General features: G+C 49.2%; 1 protein-coding gene across 1 annotated transcript in view; it reads right to left on the reverse strand.

Moving 5' to 3' along the window:
* LOC139745986 (uncharacterized) overlaps window positions 1-20,910 on the reverse strand; it is a 318,309-nt gene that overhangs the window by 121,716 nt on the left and 175,683 nt on the right. Inside the window, exons 8-14 of the mRNA XM_071656747.1 lie at window positions 12,236-19,966; window positions 12,068-12,086; window positions 10,941-11,443; window positions 10,390-10,493; window positions 6,595-10,052; window positions 6,020-6,149; window positions 3,543-3,765 (exon numbers count right to left, since the gene is read on the reverse strand). Coding sequence (XP_071512848.1) covers window positions 3,543-3,765; window positions 6,020-6,149; window positions 6,595-10,052; window positions 10,390-10,493; window positions 10,941-11,443; window positions 12,068-12,086; window positions 12,236-19,966 — 12,168 coding nt within the window. The remainder of the gene's footprint in view (window positions 1-3,542; window positions 3,766-6,019; window positions 6,150-6,594; window positions 10,053-10,389; window positions 10,494-10,940; window positions 11,444-12,067; window positions 12,087-12,235; window positions 19,967-20,910) is intronic.

The following is a 20,910-nucleotide window of genomic DNA, read 5'->3' on the forward strand; positions in this document are numbered from 1 at the left end:
TTTTCACGTTAGCTGAGGCGGAACGGGCAACTGAGGCCCTAATCAAGGCTGTCTCATTAACACTACAATATATATATATATATATATATATATATATATATATATATATATATATATATATATATATTTTTTTTTTTTTTCTTTCATACTATTCGCCCCATTTCCCGCATTAGCGAGGTAGCGTTAAGAACAGAGGACTGGGCCTTTGAGGGAACATCCTCATCTGGCCCCCTTCTCTGTTCCTTCTTTGGGAGAAAAAAAAAACAAGAGGGGAGGATTTCCAGCTCCTCGCTCCCTTCCCTTTTAGTTGCCTTCTACGACACGCAGGGAATACGTGGGAAGTATTCTTTCTCCCCTATCTCCAGGGATTATATATATATATATATATATATATATATATATATATATATATATATATATATATATATATTTATATTATTTTATTATACTTTGTCGCTGTCTCCCGCGTTTGCGAGGTAGCGCAAGGAAACAGACGAAAGAAATGGCCCAACCCACCCCCATACACATGTATATACATACGTCCACACACGCAAATATACACACCTACACAGCTTTCCATGGTTTACCCCAGCCGCTTCACATGCATTGATTCAATCCACTGACAGCACGTCAACCCCGGTATACCACATCGCTCCAATTCACTCTATTCCTTGCCCTCCTTTCACCCTCCTGCATGTTCAGGCCCCGATCACACAAAATCTTTTTCACTCCATCTTTCCACCTCCAATTTGGTCTCCCTCTTCTCCTCGTTCCCTCCACCTCCGACACATATATCCTCTTGGTCAATCTTTCCTCACTCATTCTCTCCATGTGCCCAAACCACTTCAAAACACCCTCTTCTGCTCTCTCAAACACGCTCTTTTTATTTCCACACATCTCTCTTACCCTTACGTTGCTCACTCGATCAAACCACCTCACACCACACATTGTCCTCAAACATCTCATTTCCAGCACATCCATCCTCCTGCGCACTACTCTATCCATAGCCCACGCCTCGCAACCATACAACATTGTTGGAACCACTATTCCTTCAAACATACCCATTTTTGCTTTCCGAGATAATGTTCTCGACTTCCACACATTCTTCAAGGCCCCCAGAATTTTCGCCCCCTCCCCCACCCTATGATCCACTTCCGCTTCCATGGTTCCATCCGCTGCCAGATCCACTCCCAGATATCTAAAACACTTCACTTCCTCCAGTTTTTCTCCATTCAAACTCACCTCCCAATTGACTTGACCCTCAACCCTACTGTACCTAATAACCTTGCTCTTATTCACATTTACTCTTAACTTTCTTCTTCCACACACTTTACCAAACTCAGTCACCAGCTTCTGCAGTTTCTCACATGAATCAGCCACAGCGCTGTATCATCAGCGAACAACAACTGACTCACTTCCCAAGCTCTCTCATCCCCAACAGACTTCATACTTGCCCCTCTTTCCAAAACTCTTGCATTTACCTCCCTAACACCCCCATCCATAAACAAATTAAACAACCATGGAGACATCACACACCCCTGCCGCAAACCTACATTCACTGAGAACCAATCACTTTCCTCTCTTCCTACACGTACACATGCCTTACATCCTCGATAAAAACTCTTCACTGCTTCTAACAACTTTCCTCCCACACCATATATTCTTAATACCTTCCACAGAGCATCTCTATCAACCCTATCATATGCCTTCTCCAGATCCATAAATGCTACATACAAATCCATTTGCTTTTCTAAGTATTTCTCACATACATTCTTCAAAGCAAACACCTGATCCACACATCCTCTACCACTTCTGAAACCACACTGCCCTTCCCCAATCTATATATATATATATATATATATATATATATATATATATATATATATATATATATATATATATATATTCCTATGAGTCCACGGGGAAAATGAAACACGAAAAGTTCCCAAGTGCACTTTCGTGTAATGATCACATGTTTACCAAATGGCGTCCTAGCTTCGTCTCTTCGATGTATATCAACTGACTGTTATATTTCTCTCTTGTTTCTCCCCTGATGATGTGATTATTACACGAAAGTGCACTTGGGAACTTTTCGTGTTTCATTTTCCCCGTGGACTTATAGGTATATCTTGATCACGCGCAAAATTGTGATCCTTTCAAATATATATATATATATATATATATATATATATATATATATATATATATATATATATATATATATATATATCATCTTCCATACATCTTCGCAAATTCCCGCGTTGGTGAGATATCGTTGATAACACAGGACTGATCCTCAGAGGGAAATATCCTCACTTGGCCCCCTTCTCTGTTCCTTCTTTTGGAAAAATCAAAAACGAGAGGGGAGGATTTCCAGCCCTCCCGCTCCTTTCCCTTTTAGTCGCTTTCTACGACACACAAGGAATACGTGGGAAGTATTCATTCTCCTCTATCCCCAGGGATATATATATATATATATATATATATATATATATATATATATATATATATATATATATATATATATATATATATATATATATATATATATATATATATATATATAAGGCTGGAAATCCTCCCCTCTCGTTTTTGATTTTCCAAAAGAAGGAACAGAGAAGGGGGCCAAGTGAGGAGTTCCCTTAAAGGCTCAGTCCTCTGTTCTTAACGCTACCTCGCTAACGCGGGAGATGGCGAATAATATGAATATATATATATATATATATATATATATATATATATATATATATATATATATATATATATGTATATATATATATATATATATATATATATATATATATATATATATACCCAAGACTGTGTTAGGTAGCCATCTCATCGACCAACCTCTGAGGGTGGATGAACAGCTGAGTGGACTGTGGACCGATTGCCAGAACCAGGATTCGAACTTACCTGCATCACCACGCAGGTGTAAGTGTTATCATTCATTTACAGCCGACTCTAAAGCTGGTTTACGACTTGAGTATACGACGGGTCGTATCACGGGTCTACGACTGAGTTTACGACGCTTCCTACCACTGCTCTTGACAGGCCAGTTTACTAAGAGCCCAACGGTTGTTGTAAGTGGCTGCGAGTGAGTTCTCTTACTGGTTTACTTCAGGTCGCATCGCTAGTTTACGACGGGCTTGATCTGGCTTACGCAACAGGAAATACGTCAAGCCTTGTAGCTTATGACTCCTATGACTGCTTGGCTACAACGCATGCATCGCTTTTACGACTCTTATAACCCTTGGTTTACGACACATTCATCACCTTTACGACTCTTGTAACCCCTGGATTACGACGCATGCGTTACTGTGCGACTCTCATGACCTTTGGTTTACGACACCTGCTTCACCCTGCGACTCTGGTGACCCGCTGCTTTGCGACGCATGCACCGGCTTGCGAGTCTTGCGACCTGCTGGTTTACGACAGCCTGCCTCACTTTGCGTCTCTTGCGACCTGCTGGTTTACGACAGCCTGCCTCACCTGGCTTGAACCGCCTCCCACAACTCGTAAGTCAGGTGACGCAAACTTACCTTTGTCTTTCTGACTTTGTTTCTCTTCCTCCACTTCGGCCTTCTTGTCTTGCTGGTCCTGCGCAGTGTCTTGCGCAGGCTCCTGCGCGGTGTCCTGCGCGGCGTCTTGCCCGGGATCAGGCGTGGAGCGAAGCACGGCTTCGGGTTCAGGATGATCATCGAACCCGGGTATTCTGAGATTGTCGGGCATGGGGCTAGGCGAACCCTCGTCCCGACGCCACACCTGCAACAGGGGAATCACAGTGGTCAGTCACTGCACGTCACTGCTCCAGCACTGGTCCCCCAGACATGCATTATCACAGTCAGTCACTGCACGTCACTGCTCCAGCACTGGTCTCCCAGACATGCATTACCACAGTCAGTCACTGCACGTCACTGCTCCAACACTGGTCTCCCAGACATGCATTACCACAGTCAGTCACTGCACGTCACTGCTCCAGCACTGGTCTCCCAGACATGCATAATCACAGTCAGTCACTGCACGTCACTGCTCCAGCATTGGTCCCCCAGACATGCATTATCACAGTCAGTCACTGCACGTCACTGCTCCAGCACTGGTCTCCTAGACATGCATAATGACAGTCAGTCACTGCACGTCACTGCTCCAGCATTGGTCTCCCAGACATACATTATCACAGTCAGTCACTGCACGTCACTGTCCTAGGATGGTCCACCAACCATCCATGATGACGTAGATATCCTCGAGGTACCATTTTGCCCGCCCTACTTGATCCTACCATCTACCCCTTATTTCTACTTCACGGTGTCGGTAGATCTCTACCAGAGCAAGTAGCGCCTGAGTGATTAATTATCTGGGAGGTCTGGATAACATGGGAGATTCTCCAGCACACATAGTTGGAGCGTCGCAACTTGGGATGCGAACACGTGAAGGTGCTCTGGTTATTAGCTGATGCTGCCCACCTTTTGCACTAGTGGCGGGACGAGGCGTATATCACGCGCACTTGATCCGGTGGTGAGTGACTGTTGAGGTGGTGGTGGACGCTAATTAAAACTGCCAAGTATGGTGATTATAGACGAATCATCAGTCTTGGTTGAACGTCATGGGCGACCCTCAGAGCATCGCTGGAGTGAGCTGAAAATCCTTTTGGACATTCTTGTATTGCCCTCATTACCATGGAGGACTTCATTGCACTAACCCATCCGTTTGTGATCAGCATTTCTATATTTCGACAGTTCATCCTCTTTACGATGAATTTGTCGTGGACTACAACACGTCATGTGAACTGTTAAATTTGTGGCCAGAAGATTTTGGATACTGAATAGAACACTAACGTCTTACTCCGTCAAGAAGCAGCAGAGCCTTTTAGGGTTGGCCTCTGAACAAACCCTGCTAGAAATGTCGCAACACCTCATTGTTATCAACAAGATTCCTGAAATTTGAAGACTGTGTCCTGAAATTTTAAGACTGTCCTGAAATTTTAAGACTGTATCCTGACATTTTAAGACTGTGTCCTGAAATTTTAAGACTGTGTCCTGAAATTTTAAGACTGTATCCTGAAATTTTAAGACTGTATCCTGAAATTTTAAGACTGTCCTGAAATTTTAAGACTGTATCCTTAAATTTTAAGACAATATCCTTAAATTTCAAGACTGTATCCTGAAATTTTAAGACTGTATCCTGAAATTTTAAGACTGTATCCTGAAATTTTAAGACTGTATCCTGAAATTCTAAGACTGTGTCCTGAAATTTTAAGACTGTATCCTGAAATTTTAAGACTGTATCCTGAAATTTTAAGACTATGTCCTGAAATTTTAAGACTGTATCCTGAAATTTTAAGACTATGTCCTGGAATTTTAAGACTATGTCCTGAAATTGTAAGACTGTATCCTGAAATTTTATGACTGTATCATGAAATTTTAAGACTATGTCCTGAAATTTTAAGACTGTATCCTAGAATTTTAAGACTGTATCCTGAAATTTTAGGACTGTATCCTGAAATTTTAAGACTGTGTCCTGAAATTTTAAGACTGCGTCCTGAAATTTTAAGACTGTATCCTGAAATTTTAAGACTGTATCCTGAAATTGTAAGACTATGTCCTGAAATTTTAAGACTGTATCCTGAAATTTTAAGACTGTATCCTGAAATTTTAAGAGTGTATCCTGAAATTTTAAGACTGTATCCTGAAATTGTAAGACTATGTCCTGAAATTTTAAGACTGTATCCTGAAATTTTAAGACTATGTCCTGAAATTTTAAGACTGTATCCTGAAATTTTAGGACTGTATCCTGAAATTTTAAGACTGTATCCTGAAATTTTAGGACTGTATCCTGAAATTTTAAGACTGTATCCTGAAATTTTAAGACTGTATCCTCCAGCCCTACCTCTCTGATTATTCCTATGTATATAATTATGATTATAATGATCATTAGGCGAGATGAGTCAGGTAATGTTTGATGTGACAGTGAGGCAACTCCTGAGCGCCAGCACTCGTGCTGGCCGGACCTGCTTGCTCACCTTGGCCTCGTCGCTGGGTGCCACGTACACCCAGGGGGAGGCGCGGTAGGGGTCCAGATACACGCCTTTCTCGTCGTCGTCGCTGTCATGGCGCGGCGAGTCCCCCAGCTCCAGGCTGATGGGCGTCATCCTGCGGTGGGGAGAACATCAGCTAGGACGCAGGTCTTGTATGCGACACCAGCGATCATAACTCACTGACACAACAAGGGGAAATGCGCTGAGACGATGAACGTCTTTGGTCTGATGATAAAGATAAACATTACACATAAAGGTGATTATGATAACCATGTATACAGCATCTCGAACAACACTTAGGCAGCAATCTATCACTGGAGTACATCACATACTGATATCCCGACTAATGTTTTTCTACTCTACAGTTATTAGATTATGGTATCTTTTCATTGTCAAAGGCTCCATCTCTTTTCTTAAAAATCTATGGTCCACGGTCAGAATGAGTAGAATCTAATGCCAAAGACGCGGTCTTTCTTAAAGTGATGTGACCCCACAGTCAGACTAATGAGTGAGTGATGTGATCCTACAATGACGTATGACAATATCTTACAGCAACTTACCCCCAGTCCTTAGAGAACGAGTTTCTCTCCTCCGACTTGGCGCGATGACCAACGGTCCGAGGTCGCGAAGGCTCCCTGTCGGACAGGCGTCGCTCCACTGTTGCCTCTGTCCCAGCTGGTGGCGATGGTCTGAGAAGACCCTCCCTCGACGCTGGTCGTTCCCCACACTGAGCACAGAGAGCAGGTCGGGCGTCCTCGTCCAGCTGCTCTCGACTGCCGCTCAAGAACACATTGTCTGACCCAGGACTCATTGACCTTAGAGACTCGGCACTTCGTCGGGAGTCTTTCATCGGTGCTATGGCGAGCAGTTTACTCTCCGGCAACTGGAGTGGCCTCTCCCTTGATGTGGGACTCTGGCTTCCTGACCTCAAGTAGCCGGTCACAGGACCCGATGGCTTCAGGAGGTCTTGACTCTCCTTCGCTGCCAGGGTTACGTCAGCTGAGTGACGCTTAAAGACGTCGGGAGCCTCACGGGCTGAGCCAACAGGTATCTCGCTCAGTCTTTTCAAGGGTTCGCCTCCAGCTTTTTGGAACCTGACTGGACTCTGTCGTTGCTGAACCTCCAGGGGATGGGTGCTTGGCCTTTCCGTTTTGCTGACCGCAGAATCTCTGACTGGACTAGATTGCTGGACTCCTGAGCGTCTTGGACTCTGCCTTGATTGTCTCTCCGGACTTTCTCTCATTATTTCCGTGCGTTGTGGACTCTCTCTCAACTTGCTCATCTTTCCAGGACTTTGTCTTTCACCCACTTGTTTCAAGGGACTCTCCGCTGGACCGCTGGGACTCTCGCCCTTCTTTCCTGGACTGTCCTTTGACCTTCTTCCGGGACTTCGTCCCTTTGGAGGATGTCTGGGTGCTTCAGTGTAAGACTCATCGGATGTATCGAGGTCCACAGCTCGGTCAGGAGTCACGGGAGTGCGCACTGGGGTCCAGTCCTCGAGTCTGAACCCTTCGTGCATTGCAGGGCTCCTGACCATCCCTGGAGTGATGACCTCCTCTGACTTACGCTTGCTTTTGTCCGACTTGGCTTTTGTCTGCCGGTTGTCGCTGACTGGGGTCTCCTTGTCCTTGTCAGATGGGCTCTCGGTTTTGGAATGTAATGCTTGAAGGTCCTCCACACTCGCGAGGTCAATTTTCACAGATTTCTTTGGCTTATCAAAAACTCTGAGTTTCTTCTCCACATCTCCAGTTTTCAGGTTATCGGCGTCGGGCCAGTTTGGAGCCTCTCCAAACATGGTGACGCCGGGAGGGAAGTCCAACTTCAGGGTTTGTTTTGCTTTCTCTCTGTCCTCCTCAGACCAGGACTGTTGCTGGCTCTGGCCTCGGACTTCAGCTAGCTCCCCTTTCTCGTTGTCCTCGAAGTACCTCGAGTACCTTTTATTGTCATCTTTGATGACTTTACCTCCGGCGGAGTATCGTTTCTTGATGGCGCCGGTTTTGCTCTCCTCCGCACATTTTTCCCGCTTCGTGGGCGATACATCTTCCTCGTACTCGATGAACTCGTGGGACTCTGGTGACTTCGGGGACGTTTCTCTTGAGGGCGACAATTTCTCTGGCTTGGGTGGCACTTCTGGCTTCGGTAGGAAGGTAGGTTTAGGCGGGACTTCAGGCTTGGTTTTGGTGTCGACGACTTTGTCGGAGTCTTCACCTATCGAGTGCTCTATGTAGTAACTGGCTGAGGTGGTGGTGTCGCCGTCAGGAGAGGTGAGGTCCTGGGCAGTCTCGAAGTCACTGGCGACACTGTAACCTTCCGTGATATCGCTCAGTTCATGGTGCTCCTGGAAACCAGCCTCTGGGCTCACGATCTTCGGCGTCAGGACTTCGTCCTCGTATATGTCAGCCATTCCTGGTGGGGAAGACACGTGCCTCTCCTCCAGAGAGTAACTCCGACGTGCGTCAAGGTCGTTGGTGCTGTTTTCCGTGGCTGTGATGTAGTCCTCCGAGGTCTCTGAGTAGTCGGTTGGGTGGGAGTCGGTGCGAGATAGGTCAGATTTGGACGTCATCGTGTTGGTGGTTCCCGAGACCGGACTCCTGGACGTTTCCTGCTCTGTAAAAAGACTACTGGACGAGTCCGACTCCGGGGAGGCCAGTCTTCTGGCGTCATCCCGGAAATCAGAAGTTTTGATTGGTATGTGTGAGAGGGACTCACCGTCTTTCATTTCCTGGACCAGCCTGGCCATTATGTTCTCTTCTATGATGATATCGTTTTCAAATTCTTCTTCTTCCAGAACATCCGACTTTATGGTCATGGATTCCCCGCTGCGTATGGAGCTGTAGTCATTATCCGTCGAGCCGGCTATTGCCTTATCGAACTCGCTCGAAGTCGGACTGGCTGTCGCAGGACCTTGGGAGCTGTCGGAGATGACGTTCTCGCTGACACTTGTTGGTTCGTCCTCGATGGAGGAGAGGGTGGTGGCACTGTGAACAAGATTCGATACCCGTAGACGCGGTAGTAGCTCGTCCTCGAGGTCCTCCTCAAAGCTACCGGTGGTGTGGAGGCTTTTGTGGCGCGTGGAGGGCGTGGTGGCGGCCGAGGAGTGGTCAGTCAAGTGGAAGCTCCCGTTTTCCGAGTCTGACGTAATGACTTGAGAAGACGCGGTGAAGGCTCGCTGCACCACAGTCACCTGGCTCTCGCTCACAGACTCTTCCATGTGGTCTCCGAACTCTCCAACTCCCGTGGCCTCGCTTGGCGTGCCAACGTACAGCATTGGCGAACCATCCCTGGCGGTGATGCCCTCTATCAAAGACCCGGCATCCAGCAGGCACGGCCCACTTTCAATGAGGGAATCTAATGATAAGGCTGTGAGTTGGCTTTGCAAATGTTCGCTCGATCGGAACTCGTTTGGATCGAACGTTTTCAAATCCGAATCGGTCGATATTTGGGAGAGTTTTCTCTCGTAAGGGAAAATGGCGGGGAGAATTTCTTTATGAAGCATATTTTCATGGAACTCCTCCTCCTCTTCTATAAACGAATCGGGTGTAAATATCTTACTGCGAGACAGGTCTCGGGAGATCTCGTTAACACACTGGGGCTTGATGACCTCTTCTTCGGTGTCTCGGTAACCGTTGATGTCCACCTCGATGTACCCTGAGGCCAGGCTCAGGGCTCGCCTTCGCTCTGACAAAATCTCGCCCTCCGAGAGCGTCTTCTGCAGCAGACCTCTTCGTGGCTTTCGCGGTGAGGAGTCGATGAAGATCTCGTGGTAGTTCTGTCGGAATTTCAGTGGAGGGGGAGGAGGTCCTTCGTCTAAGGGGATGTCAAAGGCGGAGAACCGCGGAGGAGACGGTGGAGGCTCCTGAGACATGGCTCTGGCGGGCAGGGAGAGCTCAGTGTAGTCGTCCAGGTCGTAGATCTCGTACTGGAGACCCTCGTAGCGAGCCACCTCGGACAGGCTCTTCACCAATTTCCGACGCCCACTATCGCCATTGGTCTGAGCTCCCTGAGAGACCATTTCAGCCTGGGGATCAGAGCGTTCGAAGATGGTTAATAAAACATGACCCACCCATCCAGTGTCATGTCACAGGAGGTTCATGAAAAAACTAGACATGGACAGCTGTGATGTGACTGAGATATGTGACATGAAGTAAATCTAAATGAGGCAAATATATAGATACGTATATCACGTCATTTTGAGCAGAGGATTCACTCCACGAATGAATCAAGACTGATTTATATCATCATCATAAACTTGAGCATTTACTGACTGCAGTCTAAAGGAAATGTCGTCTACTGTATGTTAATGGTATGGTCAAGATTAAGAGATTAATACCAAGAGAGAGACGTGTTGTCCCCACCTTCTCACTGGCCGGACTGAAGGAGAGGTGAGGCATTGACTTCCTCACCACCCCGGCGTCCGTCTGGGTAGCCTGGGTCCGCATGCATGATCGCTTCAGTTTCTCTGTTGGGTTGTAAGAGGCCATCTCACTCACGGGGTTAGATGAAAGAGAGGGGTCACACAGGGGGGGATGGGGATGACTCACACCGGGTCATCGGGTGAGGAGATGATAAAGAAGTATTACACTGTTGTCTCTCGTTAATGGAAAATAAAAGAAAGAGTTCTGGGTCTGTGGAGGTGGGGCAGGCACGCTGACCGTGCCTTGGAGGAGGAGGAGGAGGAGGAAGAGCAGGAGACACAGAACGAGAGAAGGATGAACACGGTCCACGAGTTACCATACATCGCCAAGTGACGATGATGATGTTACTTGACGTAATTATGGGACACAATCAAGTCAAGGCCACGGTACGTCACCGTGCTCCGGGGCAGCGTTACTGGATCATCACCAACACTTGTAACAGTGTAACCAGACACTGGTCGACCGCCTTGTCACGGGGTGACGTGCGTCACTTGACTTGAGTGTGACGAACAGTTTGACTAGATTTACAGGAATGAATAGAGGGAGAAGGGCAAGTAAAAGCTTTGATAGCTTTGTCAGGACGAACATAGTGCCAAACCATCTAGTCATGAGGGAGTGAGAGAGGCTATGGTGTGCGAGTGTGATGCCCAGGTCATGGTGTGCGAGTGTGGTGTTCAGGTCATGGTATGCGAGTGTGGTGTTCAGGTCATGGTGTACGAGTGTGGTGTCCAGGTCATAGTGTGCGAGTGTGGTGTCCAGGTCATGGTGTGAGAGTGTGGTGTCCAGGTCATGGTGTGCGAGTGTGATGCCCAGGTCATGGTGTGCGAGTGTGGTGTTCAGGTCATGGTGTACGAGTGTTGTGTCCAGGTCATAGTGTGCGAGTGTGGTGTCCAGGTCATGGTGTGAGAGTGTGGTGTCCAGGTCATAGTGTGCGAGTGTGGTGTCCAGGTCATGGTGTGAGAGTGTGGTGTCCAGGTCGTGGTGTGCGAGTGTGCTGTCCAGATCATGGTGTGCGAGTATGATGGCCAGGTCACGGTGTGCGAGTTTGGTATCCAGGTCATGGTGCGCGAATGTGGTGTCCAGGTCATGATGTGCGAGTGTGATGCGCAGGGCACAGTATGTGAGAGTGACGCCCAGGTCATGGTGTGCGAGTGTAGTGCCCATTTAATGATGCGCGAGTGTGATGCCCAGGTCATGGTGTGCGAGTGTGGTGCCCAGGTCGTGGTGTGCGAGTGTGATCCCGTCATGGTGTGCGAGTGGGATGTCCAGGTTATTGTGTGCGAGTGTATCGCCCAGGTCATGGTGTGCGAATGTGGTGGCCAGGTCATGTTGAGAGTATGATGCCCAGGTCATGGTTTGCGAGTGTGATACCTAGGTCATGGAGTGCGAGTGTGGTGCCCAGGTCATGATGTGTGAGTGTGACGTCCAGGTCATGGTGTGCGCGTGTGACGCCCAGGTCTTCGCACATCCCACGTCTTGGTTTACCTTTGTGAGACAGTGCGTCTGGTATGTGTGGTGTTACCTGTCTTCCTTATAACCTGTGTTGCCTCGTGCACACCTGGACGAGCTGTCGTGCTGGTTAGGTCCTGCTACACTATGGAGATCACCTCCTACTTACTCCGCTAGGTTCTCTGTCTCTAGAAGGCGACGGAAGACCTACTCATGAGACCAAGTGTTAACTCGTTAGTCGTACCTTGCAGTGATTAGCCACACAATTCAGGGTATTATTGGATAGCCAGTATAAGGTCGGGTCGGGTCAACTTGAGGCAGGGTCATGGGTACTGACCTTCTGTCTCACCAGCCTGCCGGGCGTCTTGAAATGAGTCTTCCTCGTCTTTTGATTTCGCATTGGCTTTGGCTCTCTGAGGTCGTGGTTCAGTACCCACTTGGGGAAGGCGATGGCCCATTCCCTGGGGCTCTGGGTGGCAATATGCCACCTGGCTAGTGGCCCCAGCCGCCTCCTGGAGCACGGTATGAGCCAAGCCCTCGTCCCTCCCGGTCATGTAGGGCAAGTGATGCCCAAACTCGCTCTCAGAGACGTCATCATCCGTCAGGAACTCACTATCGTCGTATTCCTTAAACACCTCCTTGAAGATGAGGTCGACGGCCCTCATCTCCTCCTGGCAGCCTCCTGCCCGGATCATCATGTACTCCACGTAAGCATTTTGTTCCCCGCCTCCCTCCTCGACCCCCTCGCTCTCTTCCTCACAGCGACTTGAATCCTCCTCATAATAGGAGGTGTCGTCCTCCGTCGACATCTCCACGTCCGTCGCTACGTTCCTTTGAGCTCCTTCTGTTCCTTCGGCTCTGTCTCCAGTTTCGCCTGTGTCGTCCAGGGATGTGCGACTTGGGTCCATACCAGCTGGACTCAGTCTGTCGGCATCGCTCTGGTGTGTGACCCACTCGTGCGAGTCCTCGACCTCCTCGGCCCAAGGTCTATACGTTGAACCTTTATACATGTCCTTCCCTGCATCTCCCTGTCCTGTCCCTTCCTCTTCCCCTGTTCTCTCTCTCGTTCCCACCACGCTGCTCGCCGATCTTATCACTCCTGCTTTACCTTTATCCCCCGCGCCTTCCGCCTCGCGCACCTCTCTAGGGTTTTCGTTCCCGCTCACTAATCCTGCGGTGAGCCTCCCCTGGCCGTTTGGGTCCCTGTCCTGGCCAGGGGACCCTGCCAGCGTCGCTCTCCCTCTCTCTTCCAGCCATTCTTTCTTATGTTTTACCTTCCTTCTCCTTGGCCGGCGCTTCTTCTTCTTCCCCTCCTCCCGCGGCAACGCGAGTCCATCGTCGGCCGTCTCTGGCGTCTTACCCTCGACCTCTCTCCTGTCGACGTCTTTTTCGTCTCCTGCTTTCCTGTTCCTCGGCCATCTCGACCGTTTCCATTTCCCCCTTTTATCATCTCTCCTCTCTACCTCCTTGTACATAAGTCTCTCCCCCGGGTCTCTGTCTGGATGCGAGTGTACGGCCTCTGTATCTCTGTGTACAGATTCTTTATCTCTGGTATCTCTCTGTATGGCCTCTGTATCTCTGTGTACAGACCCTATATATCTCTGCATGGACTCTGCATCTCTCTGCATGGACTTTGTATCTCTATGCATGGACGCTATTTCTTTGTGCATGGACTCTGTATCTTTCTGCATGGATCCCGTATCTCTCTGCATGGACTCTGTCTCTCTCTGCATGGACTCCTCTGTATCTCTGGGCATAGACTCTGTATCTCTGTGCATGGACTTTCTATGCATGGACTCTGTGCCTTTGTGCATGGAGTCTGTATCTCTCTGCATGGAGTCTGTATTTCTCTGCATGGAGTCTGTATCTCTCTGCATGGAGTCTGTCTCTCTCTGCATGGAGTCTGTATCTCTCTGAATGGAGTCTGTATCTCTCTGCATGGAGTCTGTATCTCTCTGCATGGAGTCTGTATCTCTCTGCATGGAGTCTGTATCTCTCTGCATGGAGTCCGTATTTCTCTCCATGGAGTTTGTATCTCTCTGCATGGAGTCTGTATCTCTCTGCATGGAGTCTGTGTCTCTCTGCATGGAGTCTATGTCTCTCTGCATCGAGTCTGTGTCTCTCTGCATGGAGTCTGTATCTCTCTGCATGGAGTCTGTATCTCTCTGCATGGAGTCTGTCTCTCTCTGCATGGAGTCTGTCTCTCTCTGCATGGAGTCTGTATCTCTCTGCGTGGACTCGCTCCCTTCTCTACTGCTCCCTTTCCTCTGGAATGGCCTGTAAGTTATGACCAGCACGTCGTCCTCGTCTTCGCTGAACGTGTGGCCCGACTCGAGCGACCTGGCGTCCTCCATCGAGTCTGCACTCTCCTCCTCCTCGAAGATGTTGATGCGGGGAATCTCCAAGACCCTTCTGCTGCCGTCCGCCTCGTCTGGGTGGTGAGGGAGAGTCTCACTTGAATGTAATCGCCCATTTTCTTCGTTGCTTTCCATGATGATGCTTTCTCTTTGCAGCGTTTGGTTTTCAGCGCTGTCTTCCCGGCCACTTTTATGAGGAGGATGAGGCTCCTGCAGCTCACTTGTATGAGGAGGTTGGGGTGCTGCTTCTTCTTCCAGCTCATTTTTATGAGGAGGATGAGGTTCTTCCCTCAGCTCACTTGTATGAGGAGGATGAGGTTCTTCCCTCAGCTCACTTGTATGAGGAGGATGAGGTTCTTCCCTCAGCTCACTTGTATAAGGAGGGTGAGGTTCTTCCCTCAGCTCACTTGTATGAGGAGGATAAGGTTCTTCCCTCAGCTCACTTGTATAAGGAGGATGAGGTTCTTCCCTCAGCTCACTTGTATGAGGAGGATGAGGTTCTTCCCTCAGCTCACTTGTATGAGGAGAATGAGGTTCTTTTTCCAGCTCACTTGTGCCAGATCCTCCTTCCAGCTCACTTGTATGAGGAGGATGAGGTTCCTCCAGCTCAGTTTTATGAGGAGGCCGAAGCTCTTCCAGTTTGCTTGTATGAGCAGAAGGTTCTTTTTCCAGCGCACTAGTGTGAGGTCCTTCTTCCAGCTCGCTTGCATGAGGCGAATGAGGTTCTTCCAGTTCATTTGAATGAGGAGGACGAGGTATTTCAACAGTGTCTTCCCCGACTTGCATTTGAGTGGCGTCGAGTAAACTTGATAATGGTGTGTGTAAGGCCCGAGTTCCGTTGTCTTCATGTCCCTCAGTAACTGATCTATTTTGCCAAGTCTGTTGTTCCTCTTTTAGCTCCCTTTCGTTTCCAGTACCTTCAGCAACCCTGTCTCTCGCAGCCAGCTGATCTTCAGTGGCTCTGACTCTCTTTCCTGGACCAGACACTTGCCCACTTACAAGCGACTCGCTTCCAGAGGCTCGAGTACGTACCTGCTGCGTATTTTCGTTCGCATCTTTATCACACATCTCCACACTGGAATGTGAGGCTCTATCAACAAAGGATCCTTTCTCATGAAGTGGTCGCTTCTCTCTGGATTTCTCCTTCCCAAAGACTGATCTCTTTTCCCTCTCAGGCCTCGATGCTCTCTTCCTATTGCCAGTCCTGGCACTCAAGTCTGAGGATGTGTCGGTAGCCACACGGGGGTCCCCAGTTCTTAAGGGGAAGTCTGGCCTGGTGCCATTCCCTGCAGCTCTGTCACTTCCTTTGGTTCCCCATCCCTCGTGTCTTTCACTTGATCTATTCTCTTTCGTCGCATATGCGTCTGGATTCGAGGCTTCCAGCAGCGGCCGTCGCTCTTCTACAGCAGGAGGGACGACTCCAGCCTCAAGGGCGTTGATGCGTTTGGTCTGAGCTGCGTCCTCTTCGAGCGTCGCCGATGGCACTGCGGACCCGATCTCTACGTTCTCCGTGTCGTCCCGATCGTCTTCGCCGAACTCATGGCCTTTACCTCCGTCGTTTCCAGTGGTTGCAGACCGTTCAGTCACTCCGCATTCCTCTTGGATTCCTTGGGATATTTCTTCTCCGTTTTCTCTCGTATTCGCATCAGCATTTTGTAAATTCTTGCCTTCGTGTGAGCATTCACCTTCTCTTGATGGTTCACCTTCTGCTCCCAACGATCGTTCATCTTCTGTTCCCGGATCCGTGTCATCTGCCACTTTCTTCAGCAGATATTCCTCAAACATTTTGATCTTTCTTTCCTGATCTGCCACATTCGAATGTCTCTTATCGTCATGCATGGGTGTGTCTACATTATCATGTTCTTCATGTTCTCGAGTGTTATATTCATCTTCTCTTTCGCTGACGCTCACATCATGTTCCTCCTCCCTCTCATACCCGGTGTTTCTCTTCCCCCTGTCTTCAACCTCGTATCTTCCGTCGTTGTCTGTGTTTACGTCACTGAAATGTCTCACGTAGTAGAGGTTCAGAAATTCGTCATCTCTCTCCTCTAGAGGACCCAGCTCAGCCTCGCTCTCCGCTTCTGTGGTCTGTTGATATTCCACCACATAAATATTACCAGTGTTCTCTTCGCTGTCGTCTTCGTCACTGCCGGCGTCCCTTGGTCGTGCAGGGGCTTCACCGCACTTCAGGCCCATCATTTCAAAGTGATCCCCTTCACTATCGTCACTGTTACCATCACGGTCGTCTGTGTCCGAGTCATCTTCTATATCGTGGTCACTTTCACGGTTTGAAGCGCTAATTGTATAAGTTTCATGGTCACTTTCACCATCTGGGGCTCCCAAGTCAGTCTCATCATCACTTACCCCAACTTGGGCACCTACGTCATGATCACTTTCACCATCGGGAGCGCCCGTGTCGTCCTCGTAGTCACTTTCACCATCCGGAATGCCTGTCGTGTCATCATGATCACTCTCGCCCTCTGGGCCGCCGACGTGCGTCTCCACTCCGACGTCGTACGTCACGTTAAGGAGCGAGATGTTCATTCTACTCTGGGCGAGGAACGGCCCGCATCCCGCGGCCTCGAGGAGCTTAGTACTGCACACGGCACTGGCGCATGGCTCTTCGTCCTCGCTCTCCTCCGCCACCTTGCTGTACGTCCTGGGGGCGCCGCCCCGAGGGAGCCCCTCCTGGTCGTCGCTCTCGGCTCCGCTCACATCGGCGTCGTTGCCGGACTCGCCCAACTCCAGGAAGGCGGCCGGGATGTTCACGTATATGAGGGAGTCGGTCTGGGATGGTCCCCCCAGCAATGCCCTCACGTCCCTACGACCTGTCAGGTCTGTTAGCGTCAGGTGCAGGTTCTCGACGGTCACTGGTATCGCCTCGTCAGTCTGGATTCCCATCGTTCTCTTCTCCGTCTTTCTGATGCGTCGAAGGGAGCTGGTTCGAACCGATATCGAGTCTGGCTGAGCGTCAGGAGGGAACGCGCCACAGGGAAAGTGATCGGGACGGTCGTCTGTCTGCGTTGTTGCCGTCGTCTTCCTCACCTTCCTCATCCGCCGCAGTGAGCTGGTGTTGGTGTTGATCGAGGCCGTGTCCTGCTTCGACTCTTGGTCCGAGAGATTCCTCTCTGACCTTCCCGTTCTCGAGTTGGGAACTTGTAACCTGCTGGGGCTTGTCCCACCGTCTCTGTGAACTCCTGGAGGACGTGCGGACTCCACTGTAGGGTTAGGAGTAACTGGTGGAGTAAGAGTGTCGTTATCATCTGGGGAAAGGCTAGTTTGAATACACCTTGATTTTCGCCTTACGCTCTTTTTCCGCCTTAGTGATGTTACCGCTGAGTTAGAAGACTCGTTTTCTCTAGTTGAGTCGTTTTCTCTGACTGGCTCAGCCGCTTGGATGGGAACCTCCTTCAATTTTACGAGAGCCTCCTTAACATCTTTCCTGGCTTTCCCGCCACCTTCTTGAGTGTCTTCTCTCTGCTCAGGAATCACCATACCGTCGCAATCGGTCTGTATCGCAAGGGTCTTCTTTCTCACCCTCCGAACCCGCCGTCCGACGGAGTCTGTGTTGGTTACGGTGGAACTGGTGTCCGTCGTGTAACACACAAAGTTACGACCCATTCCCGTCGGCTCCAGTAACTGGTCCTTTGGTCTGGCTTTCTTGTGTTCCGCCATTATCTCCTGAGGTTTGGTAGCCTTGTGGGCCGCGGCAGACGCCTCACTCAAGTCCCTCTGGCTTGTCTTTTTTTTCCTTTGCATGCTCTTGGTTCCGTCTGGTCGGGTGGAACCCTTCTTGCTTGATGGACTGACGGAGGTCGACGGTTTGTAGTCGTTCTCACTCCGCGGGTAATCGTCGGAAATTTCCTCCACTCGCGAGTGCTTGGCTCGTTTCTCTATAGTCAGTGTCGCCATTTCAGCCTTGTCCTTTCGATCTTTTTGAAAAGCGAGGTTCCCCGGACGCGACATTTTTGTTGGACTTTGAGGAGTGATTGTCTCGTTTCGAGCGTTACCTTCCGAATGTAACGTCGTTTGGCTACTACTGATTTTCAAGCATTTTTGCTCGTCGTAAACGAGGTTGATCTCCAGGTGGCTCGTCTTATAGGGAGGGTTGGGTTTACCCGTCTTTCTGCGATCAGCGACACGGGGATCACACATCATATCAAAGGCTCTTAAATCTATGTCATCCGATCTCTCAGCGTCGATGGAACGTTTGGGCCAAGTTCTGCTGGTCTCCAGCGGGACTTTACCCTTCCAGTCTTCAAAATATTCCTGAGGTATGGCTGATGTCTTGTTGTTGGGTTTGGCGTCTTTTGCATTTTTTCTTGGGAATGTTGATGAAATGTTGGCGTCTGCCGATGTCGGAGGCTCTTCACGGCCTCTCTCGCCTGGAACTGGGCTCAGACCCTTGGGGCTGCTTTGCACAGCGCCCTTACCCGCTGGAGCAACCTGTTGCAGGAAGTCCTCTGCCATCTGACGTCGAAAGCGAAGTCTTCGGAGCATAATATCTGGGTCTTGATCATCATAATTCTGACTTTCCTCTCGACTGACCTCCTCTTCTTTCTCCCTTCTCTCGACTATCCTACTATCATTTCTATCACCCTTTTCGTATCGGCCTTTGCACCTCTCTCTGATTTTCGCTTCATCAGTATTTCTCGTATTCTCCATAACTCTACTTCTCATCTCGTCACGTTGACCAAGCCCGTATATTGGAGTGGTGCCTCCCCCGTCCCAGGCCACATTCTCCCTCACCAGCACCTCTGGGATTTGCCTGTGTCTCCGCCCTCCTATGCTGTCTATATCTATATTGAGGACGTCCTCTGCGTCTGTATTCTGACCGGAGCCCAGACCGAGGGAGCTGAGATCATCCTTACCAGGGAGTGGATAGGCGTCCATGTGTCGAGTGTAGGAACTGGCGTCCGTCTGCCAGTTGAACGAACTCTCGTCTGTCTGCCAGGCTGAGCAACTGGCACTTGTGTGCAGGTCCACGGAGCTCTCCTCTCCCTGCCAGTCCACGCTCGTGTCTAAATCCTCCGTCAAGAAAATAGGGTTACGAAGTACAGAGGGCGTCAGTGATTCGGTCTGCATCCCCATAGACACTTTGCTGACCTGGGATGCTGACTTCGCTATCCCCTCTGAGGCCACCGGGTTGCCCCTGACGTTCGCGTCTTTCGTCGGCTCGAGACGCCCTCTGGAGGACGTCTTTTTCTCGACTACCGGTGACCTGGTGGGAGGCGCGGCGGCCCTCGCTACATCTGGCGTGACTGTTGAACCAACTGCTTTATCTTTCGTCCGTTTCACGGGTTTGTCCGGGTTTCTGGGCCTGTGTGTGACGTGGATGGTTTCGTTGAGCTGGTCGCTGAAGTGCACCGTCTCTTTTCGAGTTGGCTTCACCTGGCCACCCGCCTCTACCACCACCACCCTGGTCCTGGGTTTCTGTTGACGTTTGGCAGTTGTGTCAGCTGGTGCCTTCGCCCTCCCTGGGCCACTCCCCTCTCCCCACACCCCGTCCCTGGGCTCAGGCCCCCTCCGAGGGGCTCCGAGTCCCATTGGGTCATCAGTCTGAACGCCTATGGTTATCTTTTCTGTCTTCTTTCTCCTGATGGAAGGCGTTCTGGACCTTGACCTTGACCCTGCCTCATAGTCGACCTCTTGACCCCCTGACCTCTTCAAAGCCTCTCCTGGGTGCTTTCTTTGTTTCTTGTCACCTGGCTCTGAGTGAACGAACGGGACACAGTTACTAAGCACTGATCAGTGACACTCTGATTCAAACTTAAAAGCTATGGTGGACATGTATGAAAAAATGAGACATCTTTTTCGTCCCCTCTTTCTGGTCAAGGAGAGGTGTTCTTACACTCATTATGACGTCAAAGATAATGACTAAATGGGTGTCATTACGATCTACCTAACCAGTGAGTCCTTTAGACGGCTGAAGCCAGGATGGGGGAACGTGTAAATCCTCTAGCGGGAAAGTTGGCAATTCAGCGAAGAACTTGGCATTTTTGCATCCACAAGGCACATAGAGAAGCGCCAGGCTCAGCCACACATACACACATTCATGCACTTTTCTGAGCACTTATTGGTGTTAACTATACACATGTTCTGATCTAGTTAATCATCTTCTACAAGTGATATTACTGCTGCAAACACCACCAGCATGTCAGTACTAATTAGTTGGCTTACACACACTGGATATCAGGTGACGAATAAGGAAAAGACGCTATCAGAGGCACTGAATTCATTCATGGACCGTCGAGTGAGTGAAGACAAAAAGTGAGATGTTAGTAGAATTTATAGCCAGAGAAAGGACGTTGGCCACAGTAATATCAACACAATGAGATGTAGATAAGAGAAGATACACCAAAAACAAAGTGAGGAGTCTTGCCAATAGCAAAGGTGCCAAAGACATAAGACATAAAGGAATAAAGTATGAGAGGTATGATGTAAGGCATTGAGTTCGTAAGAAGAGATGGGGTACCAAACATATAACAAACTTATAAACATATCAAGAAAAATGTCATATTCGAAAATAAGGGGTATGAATATGAAGAGATTACTAAAGATGAGGGGTATTGAGGAAGGGAAAAAAGGGCCACTGACATACATATGTGTCACGTTTCTGTGAGTATAAAATGTACCAAAAAATATACATTACGAG

Source organism: Panulirus ornatus, chromosome 63, assembly GCF_036320965.1.
Source record: "Panulirus ornatus isolate Po-2019 chromosome 63, ASM3632096v1, whole genome shotgun sequence".
Taxonomy (NCBI): Eukaryota; Metazoa; Arthropoda; class Malacostraca; order Decapoda; family Palinuridae; genus Panulirus; species Panulirus ornatus.